This window comes from Entelurus aequoreus, linkage group LG13 (assembly GCF_033978785.1).
Source record: "Entelurus aequoreus isolate RoL-2023_Sb linkage group LG13, RoL_Eaeq_v1.1, whole genome shotgun sequence".
NCBI classification, from domain to species: Eukaryota; Metazoa; Chordata; class Actinopteri; order Syngnathiformes; family Syngnathidae; genus Entelurus; species Entelurus aequoreus.
The window spans coordinates 57,061,697-57,083,431 of NC_084743.1; the positions used below are offsets into that span (position 1 = coordinate 57,061,697).

The 21,735-nt window shown below is 36.5% G+C and overlaps 1 protein-coding gene across 1 annotated transcript; it reads right to left on the reverse strand.

Moving 5' to 3' along the window:
- Window positions 1-7,555: 7,555 nt before the first annotated feature.
- Window positions 7,556-21,079, reverse strand: LOC133663034 (transcription factor 7-like 1). Its single transcript, XM_062067214.1, has 9 exons — window positions 21,066-21,079; window positions 20,665-20,764; window positions 20,479-20,601; window positions 19,533-19,594; window positions 19,374-19,451; window positions 13,539-13,698; window positions 9,266-9,373; window positions 9,129-9,183; window positions 7,556-7,692 (listed from the first exon to the last, which is right to left on the reverse strand). The coding sequence occupies exons 1-9, from the start codon at window positions 21,077-21,079 to the stop codon at window positions 7,556-7,558; spliced, it is 837 nt and encodes a 278-aa protein (XP_061923198.1).
- Window positions 21,080-21,735: the final 656 nt, after the last annotated feature.

Here is a 21,735-nt window from a genome sequence, read left to right on the forward strand (position 1 = left end):
ATATGGCAATATCGCGAAATGACCAAGTATGACACATAGAATGGATCTGCTATCCTCGTTTAAAAAAAAAAAATCATTTCAGTAGGCCTTTAAGTTATTTTAGGCAAGTGCTTACGGACAACAAAGATGACCATTTCATTCATAAATATTTGTTTAGACTGTAACTCTGCTGCTCATTCAGCTGTTGCATCAATCAAAATGACTAATAAAATGTTGTCTATTTAAAAGAAAGGAAATGCAAAGTGCAAAGAATAAAACAATTAATCTTGTTTATGTTATGATTTGTCACAGCAGGTGAGAGTCTGTGTTTGTGTTAAGTATTATTCTCCGTAGTTTGGTGGCCTGTTATGTTTCCAATGCTCGTTTGCTTGTCAGAGGAGCGCACAGAAGAATGAGAGGCGGCAGGTGCTTGAGCCGTAACAAAATATCCTTAAACTTTACATGTTATCACCGGCGTTGTTTTTACGAGTGACACAATTCCGCCCAAAAAAACACGAGTGATTACGTCACGACTATTGTCACCAAATATGTTTGTCCAGTGACAAATTTTATTGTCGACATTTGTCAACAATAATCATTGCAGACCCATTATGAAAGTTAATTACTCCCTTCTTTGTCTGGTCATCTTAATGAGCAAGCTATAATAACTGTGATTAGATCGGATGAATTTAAATTGCATAAAAAATATTTTAAAAAAGAACGTTTAAAGCAAGGGTGTCAAACGTACGGCCCGAGGGCCGGATCAGGCCCACGAACAAGTTATATCCAGCCCGCGGGATGAGTTTGGTAAGTAGGGATGTCCGATAATATCAGACTGCCGATAATATCGGACTGCCGATATTATCGGACTGCCGATATTATCGGCCGATAAATGCTTTAAAATGTAATATCGGAAATTATTGGTTTTAAAATTATCGGTATCAAAAAGTAAAATGTATGACTTTTTAAAACGCGGCTGTGTACACGGACGTATGGAGAAGTACAGAGCGCCAATAAACCTTAAAGGCACTGCCTTTGTGTGCCGGCCCAATCACATAATATCTACGGCTTTTCACACACACAAGTGAATGCAAACCATACTTGTTCAACAGCCATACAGGTCACACTTAGGGTGGCCGTATAAACAAGTTTAACACTGTTACAAATATGTGCCACACTGTGAACCCACACCAAACAAGAATGACAAACACGTTTCGGGAGAACATCCGCACCGTAACACAACATAAACACAACAGAACAAATACCCAGAACCCCTTGCAGCACTAACTCTTCCGGGACGCTACAATATACACCCCCCGTTACTCCCTACCCCCCTCACCTCAACAATCAGTCCGCACACTTTAAATGTACAATACAGTGGGAACCGTAAACACCATATACAATCACCCCTTGGACTGATTGCCATTTAATAACTCTTAAAACCATGTAACTGTGATGAAGACACTGTAAATCACTTAAAAAAATGTATCTAAACAATGTCATGACAAAAAAAGTTTGGATCAGACACAAGTGGCCCATGGTGCCATTTATAATCTTTTGCCAAGGAGGCACTGCCCTCTGCTGGCGAGTTTTTAGTTGACACAAGGCTGCAGCACTGAGTCACTTTAGAACAGGAATGTCAAACTCGTTTTCTTAGGCCAGGGGTCGGCAACCCAAAATGTTGAAAGAGCCAAATTGGACCAAAAATACAAGAAACTAATCTGTTTGGAGCCGCAAAAAATGAAAAGCTGTATATAAGTGTTATAATGAAGGCAACACATAACGTAAGTGTCTGCATTAGCTATAATAGCCTACTATCAAAATGACTATGTGTCGCAGGCTGAAGCAAATCTTCGTTGACAGAAATGTTGAAATTTAATAATTATTTTACACATTTTTACAACATTAGAAACCATTATCAAATCAGAGGCTACTTAGAAGGTGAGATAACTCCTGGAAATTACTGGCTTTTAAAGGCCAAAGGTATAGATGTGTGTGTCCAAGTTAAAGGAAACGGCAGGCTTTCTTCTGGTAATGGATTTATTACAATCTTTGGCAAGCTAGGTAATGTTTGCTGTGGTCTGGAACAACATGGCACACAAACAACTATCTGAAATGTAGCCAATATTACATACAGATAATGTGTCATGAGACATGCAAAATTAATTTATATACAAAGAGGATACAAGTAAATGAGCTCAAATACAAATTAGGCATAATGATGCAATATGTACATACAGCTAGCCTAAATAGCCTGATTAGCACTCCAACAAGTCAATAAAACGCACATTTGTGCATTCTCGCACAGCATCAAACTTTTGGTGGACAAAATGAGACAAAGAAGGAGTGGAAGACTTTACATGTAAACAAACTGTTGCATCACAGTCCACACTATGGTGAGTTCAAGAACCGCCAAAATTATTAGGACAAAATGATGTTCACCAAATACTGTCATCAGTGAAGCATACACACAAACATATTAAACAGTGGGCTTTCTAACAACTGGGAATGTTTGTGTCATGTTTGTTCTCAAACAAAAAATATACTAAAACAAAAAAAAAAATTCCCCCCATCTTTTTCCATTATCAATAATTTTTTTTAAATGCTCCAGGGACCCACTAGGGCAGGGGTCCCCAAACGTTTTGACTCCGGGGCCGCATTGGGGTAAAGCACATATATATATATATATATATATATATATATATATATATATATATATATATATATATATATATATATATATATATATATATATATATATGTGTGTATTCATACATATATATTCCTTGCGCACTAATTGACTTAAAGAGCGCACTTGCTGCATGTCACGTTATTGATGGTAAAATGCATTTTTAGACAGTATGATTTGCCTGAGTGGCTAGGAGACGGTAGAAAATGGACTAGTAAGGACAAATTAAAAAAGATAATAATAATTTTAAAAAAAAAAATATATATATATATATTTTTTTTTTTTTTAACTTGGGACTTCCTGCGGGCCGGATTTTGGACGCTGGGGGGCTGTATCCGGCCCGCAGGCCATAGTTTGTGGACCCCTGCACTAGGGCGTTGCTGACCCCCGTCTTAGGAGATGTCCACATTAATACGGATAGTTTCAAAAACAAATATCTCCATCCACACAAGTGTAGTTCCAAACCTGTCTATATCTATACACAAAATGCATACACCTGCTATCAAGCATATTTTGTCCTATCAGAAGCCTGGAAAAGAAGCCACAGCTGACTTGGTGGCATTACACCTCTTATTGTATTTATTTTGATGTACTAGACGTACAATGACATGTGCATTATTTTTAAAACAAGCCAGAACTTACACAGAGTCCTCGGAACATTATGAATCTTTGTTTTAGTGTCACTCATGGAATTCTAACTGTCATGAACCCCCATGGCTGCGGCTGTTGTGATCCCAAGATGCAGGAAACAGGAGGTTGATGAGCTTGTAAGAGTTTGTATTATACTTAAACAAGGAGGTAGCAGTCGTGCATGTAACCGGGCCAGATCAGGCCCGCGAACAAGTTTTATCCGGCCCGCGGGATGAGTTTGCTAAGTATAAAAATGAGCCAAAATGTTTTAATGAAAGAAACTTCTGTTCTAAATGTGTCCACTAGATGTCACAATAGCATTTGTTTGTATCTTTGTAGATGATGCTACATATGTATAAAATAGACCACATGATGTTAGTACATCAGTCCAGGAAAATGATCAAACTACATAAATAACATACTGTAATTTGATTTTGATATTATTTTTTTTTATCTTGATTGACAATTAATAAGTTGACTGATGAACATTATCACATAATTTATTCAGAAAGTATAAATACAAATAAAGGTAGAATACTATTAACCGCAACATGTAAATGTAAAAAAAACAAAAAACAACACTGATTTGTACATTTTCAGAATGTGCTTGTTCTATTTTTAAACAAAGAAAACAATCTGAAGTTGTCTTTATTTTTAAGTTAATATGCCATGATTTTACCAGTCCGGCCCACTTGGGAGTAGATTTTCCTCCATGTGGCCCCTGAGCTAAAATGACTTTGACACCCCTGATGTAAACGCTTCTCAACATAATCAACCCTCGAGCACTGAGGAACAGGCGAGGCAGGCACAAATAGCCGCCTGATTGGCAACTGAAACCTGGTGTGCCAGTCTGCCAATCAGGGACAGGTGAGGGAAACGAGCGCTCAGGGAGAAAAGCAGGAAGGGACACAAAAATAAGAGCGCCGACAGGAAACAAACACCAAACGAGGAACCACCACCAGAAGTGAAGTGACAGATCGTCACACTATCACGTTTAATCAGCAACATGATGACGTATTACATTATTTCTAAAATCAGCACGCACTAACGAGCCAAATAAAAAAGTGTGTGAATGTTTGTGTGAATGGGTAAAAGTGGAAATAGTGTCAAGGCGCTTTGAGTACCTTGAAGGTAGAAAAGCGCTATACAAGTATAAGCCATTTACCATTTAGACTTTAGACAAGAACAAGAACGTTTGATCATATTACACTTATACTGGCTTCCTGTGCACTTGAGATGCGACTTTAAGGTTTTACTACTTACCTATACAATACTAAACGGTCAAGCTCCAGCCTATCTTGCTGATTGTATTGTACCATATGTCCCGGCCAATTAGTGAATCCCAGAGCCCAAAAAGTCTGCGGGCTTTAGAGCGTTTTTTATTCGGGCTTCAGTACTCTGGAATGGCCTACCGGTAACATAAGAGATGCCTCCTCAGTCGAAGCATTTAAGTCCCATCTTAAAACTTATTTCTATACTTTTAGACCAGTTGAACTGCTGTCTCTCTTTTCAGCTCTGCCCCCCTCTCCTGTGTGGAGAGGTTATCAGGTGGCCACAGATCAGTTTCCACGGAGGAGGCGCTAGCTGTTCCAAGTCAGGACCCGGGATGGATCACTACTCTATACATCAATCGGTGACGTCTCTGCGCTGCTGACTTGTCGACATGCAAGAGGATCCCTTGCTGGCCACACTATGGACTGGACTCTCACATTATTAACCGTATCCACTCGGCATCCATTGCACCGGTCACCCAAAGGAGGGTCCCCCGTCTGCGGTCCCTTCCAAGGTTTCTCATTGTATGCCATTGGGTTAAGTTTTTCTTGCCTTGATGTGGGATCTGAGCTGAGCATGTCTTTGTGGCTTTTGCAGCCCTTTGAGACATTTGTGATTAAGGGCTCTATAAGTAAACTTTGATAGTGTGGTGACCAAATAACCCTACAGTGCCTCTCAATATGATTGTTCTTTGTTTACAGTCCAATTAGTGAAGTGAAGTGAAGTGAATTACATTTATATAGCGCTTTTTCTCAAGTGACTCAAAGCGCTTTACATAGTGAAACCCAATATCTAAGTTACATTCAAACCAGTGTGGGTGGCACTGGGAGCAGGTGGGTAAAGTGTCTTGCCCAAGGACACAACGGCAGTGACTAGGATGGCGGAAGCGGGGATCGAACCTGCAACCCTCAAGTTGCTGCCACGGCCGCTCTACCAACCGAGCTATACCGCCAGCAAGAATAATGTCGGATTATAATAGAATACAAAGTCATGGTGTTAAAAAAAATAGCCGCACCGTCAGACATGTAATAATGAATGGTGATTCATCATGCATTTGGGCGGTCTCCTCGGAGAAACACAAACATCCATAATTTTTAAAGACAAATTCTTGGACTCCACCCAAGATTGTAACTACATGCCAAAACTACAAACTGTAATACCCCTACTACACGGTCTAGCTCCATCCTATCTTGCCGATTGTATTGTACCATATGTCACGGCAAGAAATCTGCGTTCAAAGAACTCCGGCTTATTAGTGATTCCCAGAGCCCAAAAAAAGTCTGCGGGCTATAGAGCGTTTTCTATTCAGGCTCCAGTACTATGGAATACCCTCCCGGTAACAGTTAGAGATGCTACCTCAGTAGAAGCATTTAAGTCCCATCTTAAAACTCATTTGTATACTCTAGCCTTTAAATAGACCCCCTTTTTAGACCAGTTGTTTGTATACTCTAGCCTTTAAAAGGACCCCCTTTTTAGACCAGTTGATCTGCCGTTGATTTTATTTTCTCCTCTGCTCCCTCTGTAGAATTATGGATGAAGTGCCGGCTGTCCAGAGTCGGGACCCGGGGTGGACCGCTCGCCTGTGCATCGGTTGGGGACATCTCTGCGCTGCTGACCCGTCTCCGCTCGAGATGGTCTCCTGCTGGCCCCACTATGGACTGGACTCACTATTATGTTAGATCTACTATGGACTGGACTTTCACAATATTATGTCAGACCCACTCGACATCCAATGCATCCGGTCTCCCCGAGAGGGGAGGGGAGGGAGGGGGGGGTCACCCATATATGCGGTCCTCTCCAAGGTTTCTCAGTCATTCACATCGACGTCCCATTGGGGTTGTGAGATTTTCCTTGCCCTTATGTGGGCTCTGTACCACGGATGTCGTTGTGGCTTGTGCAGCCCTTTGAGACACTTGTGATTTAGGGCTATATAAATAAACATTGATTGATTGATTGATTTCAGCCTGTAGGAATCATAAATCATTAAGGACTACAACCAAGACGGCGGACAGCTTTAAAAAAAACAAAAAACTACCAAATAAAAATGGCTGCTGGATGGTTTCCGGTTTAGGCCATGCCCACTTCCGGGGGTCATAAATCAATCCCCCGGTAGCCCCTCACGCCCACTTCCTGGAGGGGTCATAAGAGAATCCACCGCATCTTTGGTGGCCCCCCTTTTTTGGTGGGACTAAATCTCTCTGGTGTGCAATGTAATTGTTCATTGGTGGCCATAAATGAATGAACTATGAGGATCAGTGTAAATGTGTGTCAAAGAAAGCGCTACACGGTATAAAGCCAATCAATTTTTAACTCTAATGTTTTTGCTACATGCTATTTATGCGAGCATCTGCTTGGTAAAATTAATTTGTGCATGCAAATACTTCATGAGTCATATTGACAGTATGTCCATTATGAGTGCAGATGGAATCTGGCATCTGCGACAGGAATAGAAATAAGAATATGACTGGCTCAAAAAAGAAAAAATAATATATCGGGCCATAAAATAAGGATTCCAATGATTGGTATGACTGATGAATGTTTGTATGTATTTGACAAGGTTTGAATGACTTCAATTTTGATTCAACCATCAGATATATAAAATGTAAAATACAAAATATTTTTAAAAGTGCGTCATCTTCTTAGTTGAAATAAAAACATTTCATTTGCATTGCATTTAATGTGTGAAATTAATACATATATATATATATATATATATATATATATATATATATATATATATATATATATATATATATATATATATATATATATATATATATATATATATATATATATATATATATATATATATATATATATATACTTGATATAGCAAACATTTCTCATACAAAAATAAAACTTTTCCTACATTTTTTTGCCTGTTAATCAGTGACTGTGCATACAATAAGAGGTAATGTTATTAACACTGACATCACAAATGAAATTCACATAATTTGGGGTGGGTCGGAGGTATGGCAAAGCAAGTTATTCTTCCATTTTTGGTGTTTGTGTTAGTTCTATGGAAAGATGCTCAGCTGGTGAATCCACTGTCAGGGAAGCAGGGCTGTCCTCACCCTCACTTTCAACATGTCCATTTTCGTCCTGAAGTTCAGACGTCAACTCTGCTAAAGAAATCAAGACGCTACACTTTTTATTTTTTCATATCACAATCTCTCATTCAAAATCAGTAAATTATGTAAAATCAATCACTTTTGTTGTTATGTTGTTAACCTTGGATAACAATGCCTTAAAACAATACTGAATCGGTGCCATTTGCGTCCCCAGCAATAAAATTTACAAATGAATATAACAATACATAACAAGAAATTTGACTGTAAAATATCTTTTGGAAGCAAATTGTTTTGCACTAATAAATTGAATTTCAAATATGAATTTAAACAATCTTAAACGCTGGGAAAATAGCATTTGTTGCTTGGCCCTGTTTTTAAAAATACTTTACCATGAAATTGATATATTTATATTGCATATACTGTATGTGTTACTTCTAATACCAACTATACTTAAAAATCAATTTTGTTAATTTAAAAAAATAAATATATATATATATATAGTTGAAATTCACACATTAGTCGCATCACTGGGTTTTCACTCAGTCCATTGCAGGCAAAGGTTATTTTCATGTTGAAATTTCAAATTTTGAATGAAAAATGCTTTCACATGTTAAAAAAATTACACTGATAGTTATTTCACAAAACTTAAAAAGGTAAATGGGACATACAAGTCCTTAATTTTATTTAAAGGGCAAAAAACCCAATATTTTGCATTCATATTATTTTTAATTTTTTGCTCAAATCTATGACTCAAGTTCAGCTCCAAACAAAATTACCAAACAAGTATTTTTTTTTTTTATCAGCTTATAATTATTATAAATTTGGTTTACTTGAGTTATTTAAATAATTTAAACCTGTGATATTATCTGATCAAAATATTTTCAAAATGGTCAAAAAAAATAAAAAAACATGTTGGATATTTTTGTTTCGTACTGAAGTCTGACACATTTGAACAAAGTAAAAAAATAATAACAATACAAAAAAAAATCCAAAATGTATTTACGCCCTTAAAAAAATGACTTTTTATGTCCTAAACCTGCATTTAATTTGACTACTCGAACAAATTCATGGAGAGAAAAAAAAATCAATAATTATTATTTAGTGCAAACTAACAAATGTAACAAAATCCTGATACTTATCTGGCCAGTAGTCAAACTTCCTACATCTGCTTACAAGCCCAGCACTAACACGGTGAATGTACTCGGACAGAGCAGGAAGGGGCTATGCATTTGTTATTTATATGAAGCGCTTTGTCATTAAATTAATTAATTTACATTTTACGTACTTATTCATGCAAAATGCCCACTTTTTTTTGGACTGGGTTAGAAAGAGCAAATGGAACAAATTCAGTAGAATAGCCCTTAAATGGATTTGTATTTGATTAAAACGTTATTAATCATATTTTGTTTTTATTTTATTTAATAGTTTACTTAAAATACTTTCTTGTTACTAATTGTGTGACATGCTGTGAGAGCATATTGCCTTACCCTGCACACTGCCAGTAGTTAGATCTCTAATTCTTTTATTGTACCTTTTCTTGCCCTATAATCAAACAGACTTGATATTTAATATCAGCTGCTTCGTGCAAAAGTAGAAAATGCTTAATTGAAAGAGTCACACTTACATAATTGTGGCGACAGGACCAGTCTGGATGCTGCTGGGAGTGCAATCTCTTCTCTTTTTCCGCTAACACGTAGTATTTAGCCTTCTCCTCCTCAGGCAGCAAATGCCACTAGGGACATGCAACAGTATCCGTGTTTAGTCAACACGTAGTTTAGGGGTAATTTGTCAGATCTCAGTATAGAAACTTTACAAAAGCAAGCAAGTACGTCCAAAATCCGGCCTGTGGGACATCTCAAGTTAAAAAAATAAAAATACTAATTTGCATGTATATATGTATGTATGCATGCATATACTGTATGTATGTGTGTACGTGTATATATATATATATGTGTATATAAAAAGGGTGATCTGGATCACCCCCAATATATGCGCTCCCCGCCTCTTGCAATCTAAATCACTGCCGTTGTGTCCTTGGGCAGGACACTTAACCCTTGACCCCAGTGCCGCTCACACTGGTGAAGGAATGATGGGTGGTGGTCGTAGGCACAAACTGGCAGCCACGCTTCCGTCAGTATATACCAGGGCAGCTGTGGCTACAAATGTAGCTTACCACCACCAGGTGTGAATGTGGAGTGAAGGAATGATGGGTTCTCACTTCTCTGTGAGTGTCTAGAAAAGCTATAAATCTAATCCATTATTATTATTATTATTATGTGTATATATATATGTACAGTATGTATGTATGTATATATATATATATATATATATATATATATATATATATATATATATATATATATATATATATATATATATATATATATATACAGGCACGTGCACACATAGGACCCAATGGGTGCTTGAGCCCCTGCCCTTTTTTGCCTCGTCTTAAAAAGTGCCCTCTGCCTGTGTGTTTTTTTTTTTCTTTAAACAACGTTAATAAATTCCCGTCAGGGATGTAAAAAAAAAAAAAAAAAAAACTCCACGTTTTCTTGTAATACGGGGTTGTTTGAGCCTGCCGCTTCGGCCAGAGAGAGAGAGAGAGCGAGTGAGTAAGTGAGGAGAGAGAGCCAACTGCGCCCCTGAGCCGGAGACGTGACAGTGGCGCAACTTGAACCTGTGAGTTATGTTATGGTCTAGTCGCCGTCCACTTATTCAGCATCTAATATGGGTAATATTTCAGAAAAACGCTGTATTATTCTATTATTCAATGTGGCAGCTTGTGTTTTTGCCGGACGTCGGAGCACGGCGCATCAATTGAGCACGGCACATCAATTCTGCACAGAGCAGAGAGGATCGTGCGGGACAGGAAGTCGTGTACAAAATAAAACACCGGGTTAATTTTCAAAATAAAATGAATTGTGTTTACGGCGGATCACATTTCTCTCACAGTAGAGCTTTAGATATAAAGTTTATTGTGACTTTGCTATTACTGTGTGGGTTAACAAAATAATAATAATAATAATGATAATAATAATCATAACAATAATGATAATAATAATAATGATAATAATTATAATAATAATTATTATTAATAATAATAATAATAATTTCAGCATTCTGGGATATAAGATGTAGGTTATCTGTTAGGAATATTACCATCTGTATTTAAACTTGATTCATGTTGATTATGCCTGCAGCACAATGCCAAAAAAAGAAAGGATACAGAAAAGGAAGAAGGAGCGCCAGGAAGCAGCTAAGGGTAGCAGACCTCTTAATGCATGGCTAAAATTGATGATTTCACAGCATTTCATGGAAGCCCTGAATTTACATTGAGGAGCATATTTGGGTATAGGTGGCCTCCATCCTACAGCCCTCTACTGGCCCCTGGTCCATATTTTTGGCCCTGTATTGCGTTTCAGTTGTTTAGTCTGAGCATTAAGTAAGAAAGACCATAAGTTACAACTTGATGGTGTTTTCATCAAGTTAACGGAAGAAGGACAGATTTTCACATTGAAGTTTTTTTTTTCCATTTGGGTATTTACTTTTGTATTTTTTTTCACAGTTCATGTCGCACTGTTCAATGTTCAATATTAAAGTGCTTATCTTTAACAATAAATAGCCTAATAATAAACCAGTGTTTTGTTGCTTTTCATGGCTTCCAAGCATATGATAATGTGAATTAACTCATTATGACAATAATTTGTTGACACAAAAGAAATGGCAATCACTTTTACCTACAAAGGACACACAGCTAAGTAGTTAGCTTCCTATTAGCAAATTTAATTTTACATGAATTTCCATATTGTGTAAAGGACCAAAAAAAAATGTTCTGCCCTTTTCTGACTTTGAGCCCCTGCCCCTCTATAATCATGTGCATGTCCATATATATATATATATATATATATATATATATATATATATATATATATATGTCCATATATATATATATATATGTATATATATATATATATATATATATATATATATATATATATATATATATATATATATATATATATATATATATATATATATATATATATGTCCATATATATATATATATATATATATATATATATATATATATATATATATATATATATATATATATATATATATATATATATATATATATATATATGTATATGTATGAATGTGTATATTTATATATATGTACATATGTTTATGTATATAATATCTATATGTGTGTATATATATATATATATATATATGTATGTATATATATATATATATATATATATATATATATATATATATATATATATATATATATATATATATACATACATGTACATATACGGCGGCGTGGCGAAGTTGATAGAGTGGCCGTGCCAGCAATCGGAGGGTTGCTGGTTACTGGGGTTCAATCCCCACCTTCTACCATCCTAGTCACGTCCGTTGTGTCCTTGGGCAAGACACTTCACCCTTGCTCCTGATGGGTGCTGGTAGCCCCTTGCATGGCAGCTCCCTCCATCAGTGTGTGAATGTGTGTGTGAATGGGTGAATGTGGAAATAGTGTCAAAGTGCTTTGAGTACCTTGAAGGTAGAAAAGCGCTATACAAGTATAACCCATTTATCATTTATCATTTATATGTGCATATATATATTTATATATATGTATGTGCATATATATAATATCTATATGTGTGTGTGTATATATATATATATATATATATATATATATATATATATATATATATATATATATATATATATATATATATATATATATATATATATATATATATATATATAAAGGTACGTATGTGTATATATATATTTACATATATATGTACGTATGTGTATATATATATTTATATATTTGCATATATATGTACGTATATATATATATATATATATATATATATATATATATATATATATGTACGTATGTGTATATATATATATATATAATATCTATATGTATGTGTGTATATATATGTATATAGGGTCTCCCGGCTGGCCTGGGAACGCCTCGGGATCCCCCGGGAAGAGCTGGATATATATACAGTATACTGTATGTATGTGTATATATATATATATATATATATATATATATATATACATATATATATATATATATATATATATATATATATATATATATATATATATATATATATATATATATATATATATATATATATATATATATATATATATATATATATATATATATATATATATATATGTATATATGATCCGGTTCAGGTCCAAAATTTGATCAATTCTAATCATTCTGTAAGTTTCCTGATCATTTTGGTTGTAAATTTAGATTTCCTGAAGGTTAATTCTTCTAAGAAATTAACTTGGCTGCACAATCACCTCCTTTCTTTTGAGCGTAACTCGGCCAGACTGCACAAACATTCCAGACCTGCTAAATAAAGATGCACAACTGCAGCCACAGAACAGTTTCAATCTTGATTAATTAAATTGCGAGTGCAAAATTAATATATTCGCGTCTCCTCCTCCCAGTGTTCTGGGCATTATAAAATCAGCATATAATCTGCATATTCATGAAGATTGGCGCTAAATGGATTGTGCCCTATATTGTGCTTATAGAAGGAACGCAATCCTCTGCGCACGAGCTTAGTAGATATCAAGTTTGCGCCTGTTTTAATACACGCAAACCTTCAGTAGATCTGACCCTATGTTTATTTTTTTTAATGGCATGAAGATAAATGTCCATTGTCCTAAAAAAGAAGTACCTCCACACATCAAGGCTCAGGCCAACATTTGAACGTAGCACCACCTAGCTGTAAGGCAGTTGTGCCACTACCCACTTGAAAAGAGTAGTACTTTGATAAATATCAGTTTATTTACACACTGTATCACACCTCAAATAACTGGTAAATCAGTGCAGTGCTTACCATTTTTCCTAAGGTCTCATTTATAACAGCAATGTTCATTGAGGTAGACCTTTCCTTAACCGCTTGCCGATGCTCCTTGGAAAATAACATGAAGGCATTTAGAGGCTTCTTGACATACGTTTGCTCTGTGTAAGGTTCGTCAACTTTTTTGAATTTTTTCCTGAAAACACAGAAGAAAAAGTCAAGAGTGTGTGAGGCCTTTGTGAGATAACTTCAGATATAAGTAGTTACAGCTGTAGAAAATGTAATACATATGTTGGATTTTCTCAAATAACAGATGCCGTGCCTCAATTAATCCGAAGCAGATGGAAGCGTGGTCTGACAGAGAAGCGAGGGTGAACTTGAAAAGACATAACTTCACCAGAGGTGATGCGCGTTTGTTGAAGGCTTAATTATTCGACAACGCCACACCGCCTTCCGACACTCTTCCACCTCGAAACCATAACAAGCCATAACAAATCATAATCAAAATGTTCCACATCGATGAGTTCCAATTCCAAGAAAAATATGGATGACGTTTCAGTCGGCAATTGTTTACTTTTACCAGACAAGAAGCTAAATTGCTAGTCGGAAATGTTGGTTTGCTTACTCAGAAAAACACTGCCCCCAGTGTTCTGGCAGATAATTGCAAGTCACGCTGCACAACTGACTGTTTCAAGCATTTCACATGCAATGTTTTGTTTGTAGGAAGCAAGAATAGAATGATCTGAATCGAAACTTCTAGTGTTAGAGGGGAAACCTCGATTTACGAACCCCACAAATGTCCGATCTTGTCAATGAACCACAAGCCGTGTAAAAATATGCTTTGTTGTATGAAGCTTGTCACGTTGTACACCTTCGATTTACGAACCACAGACCGAATAAAATTGCTTTGCTGTACAGAACTTGTCTCAGTCTTAGGGGTGTAAAAAGAAAATCTATTTTTGAATGTATATCGTTTTTTGTATTTGGAACAATTTTTAATCTATTAAAAAAAACTAAAATAAAATCTGTCCTGCTCAGCCACTTTAGTAAATGTTTGGGTAAAATTTGGGTCGAATTTAACCAAACAAAGCCAGTTTTATTTCAAGTAGTATAGGATGGTATCAGAGCCGTTTATCTAATTTATGAAAGAATGTAGTTAATTGTAGAACTGGCACCTAATGTTCTTAAAAAAGTATAGCATTTGAATTGAAAATCATTTTGAATCAGAATTGATTCCAAATCGAATCATTACCCCCAAGATTCGAACCGAATTGTGTGGTGCCCAAAGATTCACAACCTTACTCAGTCTATGAAATTTTCAATTTCCAAACCCACCACGACTGAAATAATTGTTGCTGTACTAACCCTGTCTCAGTGTCTGAATTTTTGTATTTATGAACTAAAGACTGAATAAAACTGCTTTGCTGTAAAGACCTTGTCTCAGTCTTAGGGGTGTAAAAAAAAATTATCTATTTTTGAATGAATCACATTTTTCATATTTGTTACGATTCTTAATCGATTAAAAAAATAAATAAAACAACTGTTAAAAATAAACCCAGAACAAAAATCTGTCCTGTTAAGCCACTTTAGTCAATGTTTGGGTAGAATTTGGGTAGAATGTTATTAAACAAAGCCAGTTTTATTTCAAGTAGTATATGATAGTATCAGGGTTGTTGATCTATTTTATGAAAGAATGTAGTTAATCGTAGACCTGGCACCCAATGTTATTAAAAAAGTTTAGATGTTGAATTGAAAATCATTTTGAATCGAGAATTGACTCCAAATCGAATCATTACCCCCAATAGATTGAATCCAATTGTGTGGTGCCCAAAGATTCACAACCTTACTCAGACTATGAACTTTTCTATTTCCAAACCCACAACGACTGAAACAATTTTTTGTTGTACGAACCCTGTCTCAGTATCCAAACTTTTGGATGAATAAACTAAAGACCGAATAAAACTGCTTTGCTGTACGGACCTTGTCTCAGTCTTAGGGGTATGAATACAAATCTATTACCAAATGAAACGCATTTTTCGTATTTCTAACGATTTTTAATTGATTAAAACTAAATTAAAGAATTGTTAAACTTTTTTTTTTAAAATACAATCTGTCCTATTCAGCCACCTTAGTAAATGTTTGGGTAGAATTTGTGTAAAATTGTATTAAACAAAGCCAGTTTTATTTAAAGTAGTATAGGAATGTATCAGACCTGTTTATCTAGTTTATGAAAGAATGTAGTTAATCATAGAACTGGCACCCAATGTTATTAAAAAAGTATAGATTTTATATTGAAAATCATTTTGAATCAGAATCGATATTGTTGTGTATTGTTTTGTTGATTGATTAATAAAAAATAATTAAAAAAATAATAATAAAATAAAAATTAAAAAAAGAATCGATTCCAAATCAAATCATTACAAATAAATAAATCGAATCCAATTGTGTGGTGCCCAAAGATTCACAACCTTACTCTGTCTATGAACTTTTCAATTTCCAAACCCACGACTGAAATTAGTTTTTGTTGTACAAACCCTGTCTCAGTGTCCACATTTTTGGATGTATAAACTAAAGACCGAATAAAACTGCTTTGCTGTACGAACCTTGTCTCAGTCTTAGGGGTGTGAACAAAAATCTATTTCCGAATGTATCGCGTTTTTCGTATGTGTAACGATTTTTAATCGATTAAAACAATCGTGGGTAGAATTGTATTAAACAAAGCCTGTTTTATTTAAAGTAGTATAGGAATGTATCAGACCTGTTTATTTAGTTTATGAAAGAATGTAGTTAATCATAGAACTGGCACCCAATGTTATTAAAAAAGTATAGATTTTGAATCGAGAATCGTTTTAAATCGAGAATCAATCCTGGATCGAATCATTACCCCCAAGAATCAAATCAAATTGTGTGGTGCCCAAAGATTCACAACCTTACTCAGTCTATGAACTTTTCAATTTCCAAAACCACAACGATTGAAATCATTTTTTGTTGTAGGAACCCTGTCTCAGTGTGGATTTATGAACTCCAGACCAAATCAAACGATGCTTTGTTATACAAACCTTGTCTCAGTGTACACACTTTTCAATTTACGAACCGCTGACGGAAAGAAAATATGCTTTGTTGTACTAACCTCATTTTAGTGTACACACTTTCCGATTTACAAACTACAGACCAAATAAAAATATGCCTTGTTGTACAAACCTTCTCTCAGTAAACGGATGTTGTTTAATTTATTTTGTACCTCGCACCGCTTCCCAGCACATCAATTGAGGTCACATTGTCAGCTCAGCAATGCTGTCATGTGTGCTTTTTAAGTGTTATTTTTAGCTTTTCTTTAGATTTTTCTGCATTTGCCAGCTCAATATGAGTCCCAAGAATGCAATGAACGACCAATGTGCTGTTTGAAAATTCAGGAACTAGTATCCAAAACTTGTAGATACTCGGAAGGAAGGAACTTTATTGTCATTGCACAAGTACAGCACAAACCCATTCAAGGACAGACATACATTGTACACGGTGACTGAATGGGAACGCTGATAGGTCGCGGTATACGGCGCCTCGTAAAAGGTGGGAAAACGGTGAACGGTGGAGGGGAATGAGTAAAAAAAATCGATCTCAGACTGGGCTCATAAGGGGGTGGACCCAGTCTGCAGGAAACTCAATAGATACGGAGAGGGGAGGGAGTGTGACCACCTTTGCCTAGAGCCAAGAGAGAAAAAACAAAAAATATTAATTGACAAGGTAAAGTGCGTCAGCAGGCCGACCGCATATAAGCAGTTTAGCTACCCCGAACGGGACAAGCGGTAGAAAATGGATGGATGGATGGATGGAGTTTAGCTAGTTGTTTTGGCTTTGTTAATACATAAAGAGTTGATATATCACTTTTTTGTTATGTGTGTTCGATATATAGTACTGTATGGACCCTTTATATTGTGTTCAAAGTAAACCATTTTTTTGGGACTTTTGTTGAGGCTGTAAATAATGATTACATTACCTTATTTTCCGGAATATAGGCCACACCCACTACATTTTAGAAGAAAATATTTTTTAATATAAATTAGCCGCACCGGACTATAAGCCGCAGATCTTTACCGGTATGTTGTGTAATGACAAATTGCCATAGAAAGATTTTGTAAATGTTTATTTACATACCTTAATTGTTTCCAAACGGTGCCTGTAACATGGCAGTAAAATGGCTGTTCAAACAAAACAGAAAAGTCATTGATGTCTTTATTCATCCTTCATGAGATGAATACGACTTTTTCCTCTTTTGATAAGGTTCAAGATTGTATCAGTATTCTTCTTCCTTGTACTTTGTAAAAACTTTGAGTTTCTTAAAGGGGATCATTGTAGTACAAAGTTTGATTTCTATGCTTAATCCATTTTATAGTTTGGCCATTAGCAAAGAAAAATCCAAAGATTAGCCGCACCTTTGTATAAGCCGCAGGATTCAAAGCTTAGGAAAAAAAATAGTGGCTTATTGTTTAAAAAATACTGTATTTCTTATGGGGAAATTTGCTTTGATATATGAACCTTAGGATACACCGTATTTTCCGGACCATAGGGCGCACGGGATTATAAGGCGCACTGCCGATGAGCGGGTCTAGTCAGGTCTTTTTTCATACAAAAGGCGCACCGGATTATAGGGCGCATTAAAGGGGTCATATTTTTTTTTTTTTTTTTTTACAAATGTAAAACACTACCTTGTGGTCTACATAATGTAATGGTGGTTATTTGGTCAAAATGTTGCATAGATTATGTTTTACAGATCATCTTCAAGTCGCTTTCTGACAGTTACTTCAGGATACGCCGTTTTGTGGGCAGTCTTATTTACGTGGCTCACTTTCGGCAGCGTCTTTTCTCCGTCATCTTCTTTGTAGCGGTGTAGCGTGCAAGGACGGGAGTGGAAGAAGTGTCAAAAGAAAGAGCTAACTGTTTTAATGACATTCAGACTTTACTTAAATCAATAACGGAGCAGCATCTCCTCATCCGTGGCTCACTAGTGCAATAACATCGCCGGAAATGTGTCCCGTGAAAAACCGTCTAACCAGAACTCTCTAATAACTAAAGTTCCTTGGGTGAATAATATAACTCACTGCACCGGTATGTTTTAGCTATTTCATGGCGGGTTTACTGACAGATATAAGTAAGAACTTTACATTACTTTATTTTAGAAATGGCAACAGTGGAAGATGAATGTCCCATAACAAGGAGATAGAGAAAAAGAAGAAGCTTATCGACACGGACTATAACGGCGGACACGCACAAATTTTCAGGACTTATGCAGATCCCAAATACAGATGGTACCAAAAGGTAAGAAAAGTTGCTTTTGCATAATATTGCAAAACAAAACGCCAGATAATATGTCTTAACTTATACACACAGCATAATAATACTCCTATGTTGAAGCACAGTACAATCCATCAATCGGTGTGGCTTCATAGCTTACCAAAGTCGTACTAAAATATTTTGATAGATCTTTGAGCGCTGTGTGCAATGTTCTATATTTTCAATGTAACATATAACATATTGGTGTTGTTTACTTGAGTCATATTGCAGTCTACACATATCTCTTATGTGTGAGTGCCATCTACTGGTCACACTTATCATTTCACCATGAACCAAATAAAACAGCTTTGAGGTCAGTAAGCACAACCAACAATGTTTCGTACATTAGGTTATAAGGCACACTGTCGAGTTTTGAGAAAATTAAATGATTTTAAGTGCGCCTTATAGTCTGAAAAATACGGTAGATATTTGGGAAAAACAACATTTCACCGAAACAGCAACCAAACGGTTGCAAATGTCATGAAAGCTGCTTACTCATTTGCCACCCAAGAGACCAAACAACCAAACCCCAAAACGTCTTACTTTGTCTTGGGGACGGTGGGCGGAAGAGGAGGAGTAAAGTTAGAAGGAGCTGTAACTTTGTATAACAGCTCTCCATTCCTTAGGACACAGATTCACAAAGATAATAAGCTACAGCTTGCAAATATTCGTCGTATTGCTTTGTACACGTGCATTACTTACAGTAATCCAACAGGACACATTTTCATGCCGTTAGGCAGCATCACCTCTGGTACAAAGTTAGTCTGGAGACATAAGCATAGGAAGAACAGGCAACGGTTGGAATGGTAACTATGGGACTCGGAACTCAAACACCTGGTGGCTGTTCAAACTTCATATTGTTTGTTTAGGACGTTCTTTACTAGAAGAAGTATAAACTGAATCATACATTTTCAGGGGTTGACAGGTTCTAGACTCTTGTTTAACTTTTAGAATATCAAATTTTGAGTCACTGTTCGAGTTGCAATAACCCCTTGTATGACCCGTGACTTTGGCCTCAATGGCGGCATGACTACCTACTCTAAAATAATGATAAATGGGTTATACTTGTATAGCGCTTTTCTACCTTCAAGGTACTCAAAGCGCTTTGACACTATTTCCACATTCACCCATTCACACACACATTCACACACTGATGGAGGGAGCTGCTATGCAAGGCGCTACCAGCACCCATCAGGAGCAAGGGTGAAGTGTCTTGCCCAAGGACACAACGGACGTGACTAGGATGGTAGAAGGTGGAGATTGAACCCCAGTAACCAGCAACCATCCGATTGCTGGCACGGCCACTCTACCAACTTCGCCACGCCGTCCCTACAAACTACGGTATTCACATGGCCCCCATTCTTGGGTGGATCTCGCGTGTGAGGAAGGGGTAGGGGGGGATTATCATTTTGCAATGCAGTCTGCTGAAAATGATGGAAAGTGGCACTCTACATAGCAACTAATGCCGTGGGCAAAGCTGGAGTTGCAACAAAACACATTTTAAGATATTCAACACTCTCCTGCTAAGTGGATAGGGAACGCCCTAAATTCGTCACGTTTCATGTGTCAGGTAAACCGCGCCAAATGGGGCCACATGAACCCCTTTTCCTACTATATATATGAATGCTCCCATTGTTGGTAGGCTTACCTGGCCGGGTATATGAGAACGCGTCTCGATGTTTTGCGGAAGTGGTTGTATGTTCTGATGGCCCATGGGTACAAAGTGCATGCTGTGCAGAGCCATCATTGGGTTTGGCTGCAGGAAAGTGTTCTGTAGAGGCACATAACTGTTTTGTATGGGAATAAACCCATTATAACCCCTGCTCTGGCCTACCGGCCGAGGGTTTGTGTTGTATACTGGAGGAGCAGTTCGAGAAGGTAGAGCAGCATTTGGAGGTAAATGGTTTGCAGTGAAACCTGACATATCCTTATCCCTGTGGAAAACAAAGCACAGACTCGTTGGTTAAATGGTCCTAAAACATAGCACACTTATAATGGTCATGGTAAGCTAGAGGCCAATTGTTGTTATGTTATATTATACAGTGGAACCTATTGCTTATGTCGGCATTAGCGGTTGTCCATTGAAAATAGCTAATTCTTGCACATTTACTTGCGATTGGTAATAAAGGATTTCTGAAGCCACCGCAGTTTATTGACATTGTTGTCCTTCCATTTGTACAAAATCAAAATACAGTCGTCCCTCGTTTATCGCGGCCAATTGGTTCCAGGCCTGACCGTGGTAAACCCATGTCAGCAAAGTAGGATTCTTATTAATAAATCGCATGTTTTATTAGTAAGTGCCTAGAAAACATGTAACAACCTTTTCAAATAAAAATTGTTCTATTTTTTTTAAATTACAGCCCACTTAACATTAAGGGGGCTAATGAAAAAGACAACTTTTCTTACCTATTGGTATACCTACGGTTGTGTATTCGGGATTTTCTTAAATAAAACCGTGGGGGCATAGCGGAGATATTTATAAAACAATCTTGCCGTCTTTCATCCTTCCAGAAAACGAGCCGTTTGGAATGTGTCTATTTAGAGAAATGTCTTCCAAGTGTGATGTCAGCGAATTATTCATATATATATAGTAGCGATTTACCCAAAGTGCTTTGGGTAAGCTCCTTCTTTTTCGCTATTGTTGCGTCTGACCAGTCTTCCCTCTCAGGGAATTAAAGTCACTGGTCAATCCCAAGTTCTTTTGATGACATATATGCTGAGTAAGAAGGACCATCAAGACAGAATAGGAATATTATCAAGTTTTACTAAAGCTTCTGGAGACCAGTCCAATTGGCCTTTCATCTCGAAATGGTCTAACATTCAAACGGGAAGAGACAACTTATTGAATACAAAAACAGTCCCCCACAGAAAGGAATGCCTCCCCCTTCTCCAACACTGATAAGAT

Bases quoted from the DNA above. Each gene is read 5' to 3' on its own strand.
- LOC133663034 (XM_062067214.1), bottom strand. The intron at 19,595-20,478 runs GTAAGCCTACCA...TTATGTCTCCAG, and splicing joins GTTCTCATATACCCGGCCAG to ACTAACTTTGTACCAGAGGT. The intron at 9,374-13,538 runs GTAAGCACTGCA...GCATGTCCCTAG, and splicing joins ATGAGACCTTAGGAAAAATG to TGGCATTTGCTGCCTGAGGA.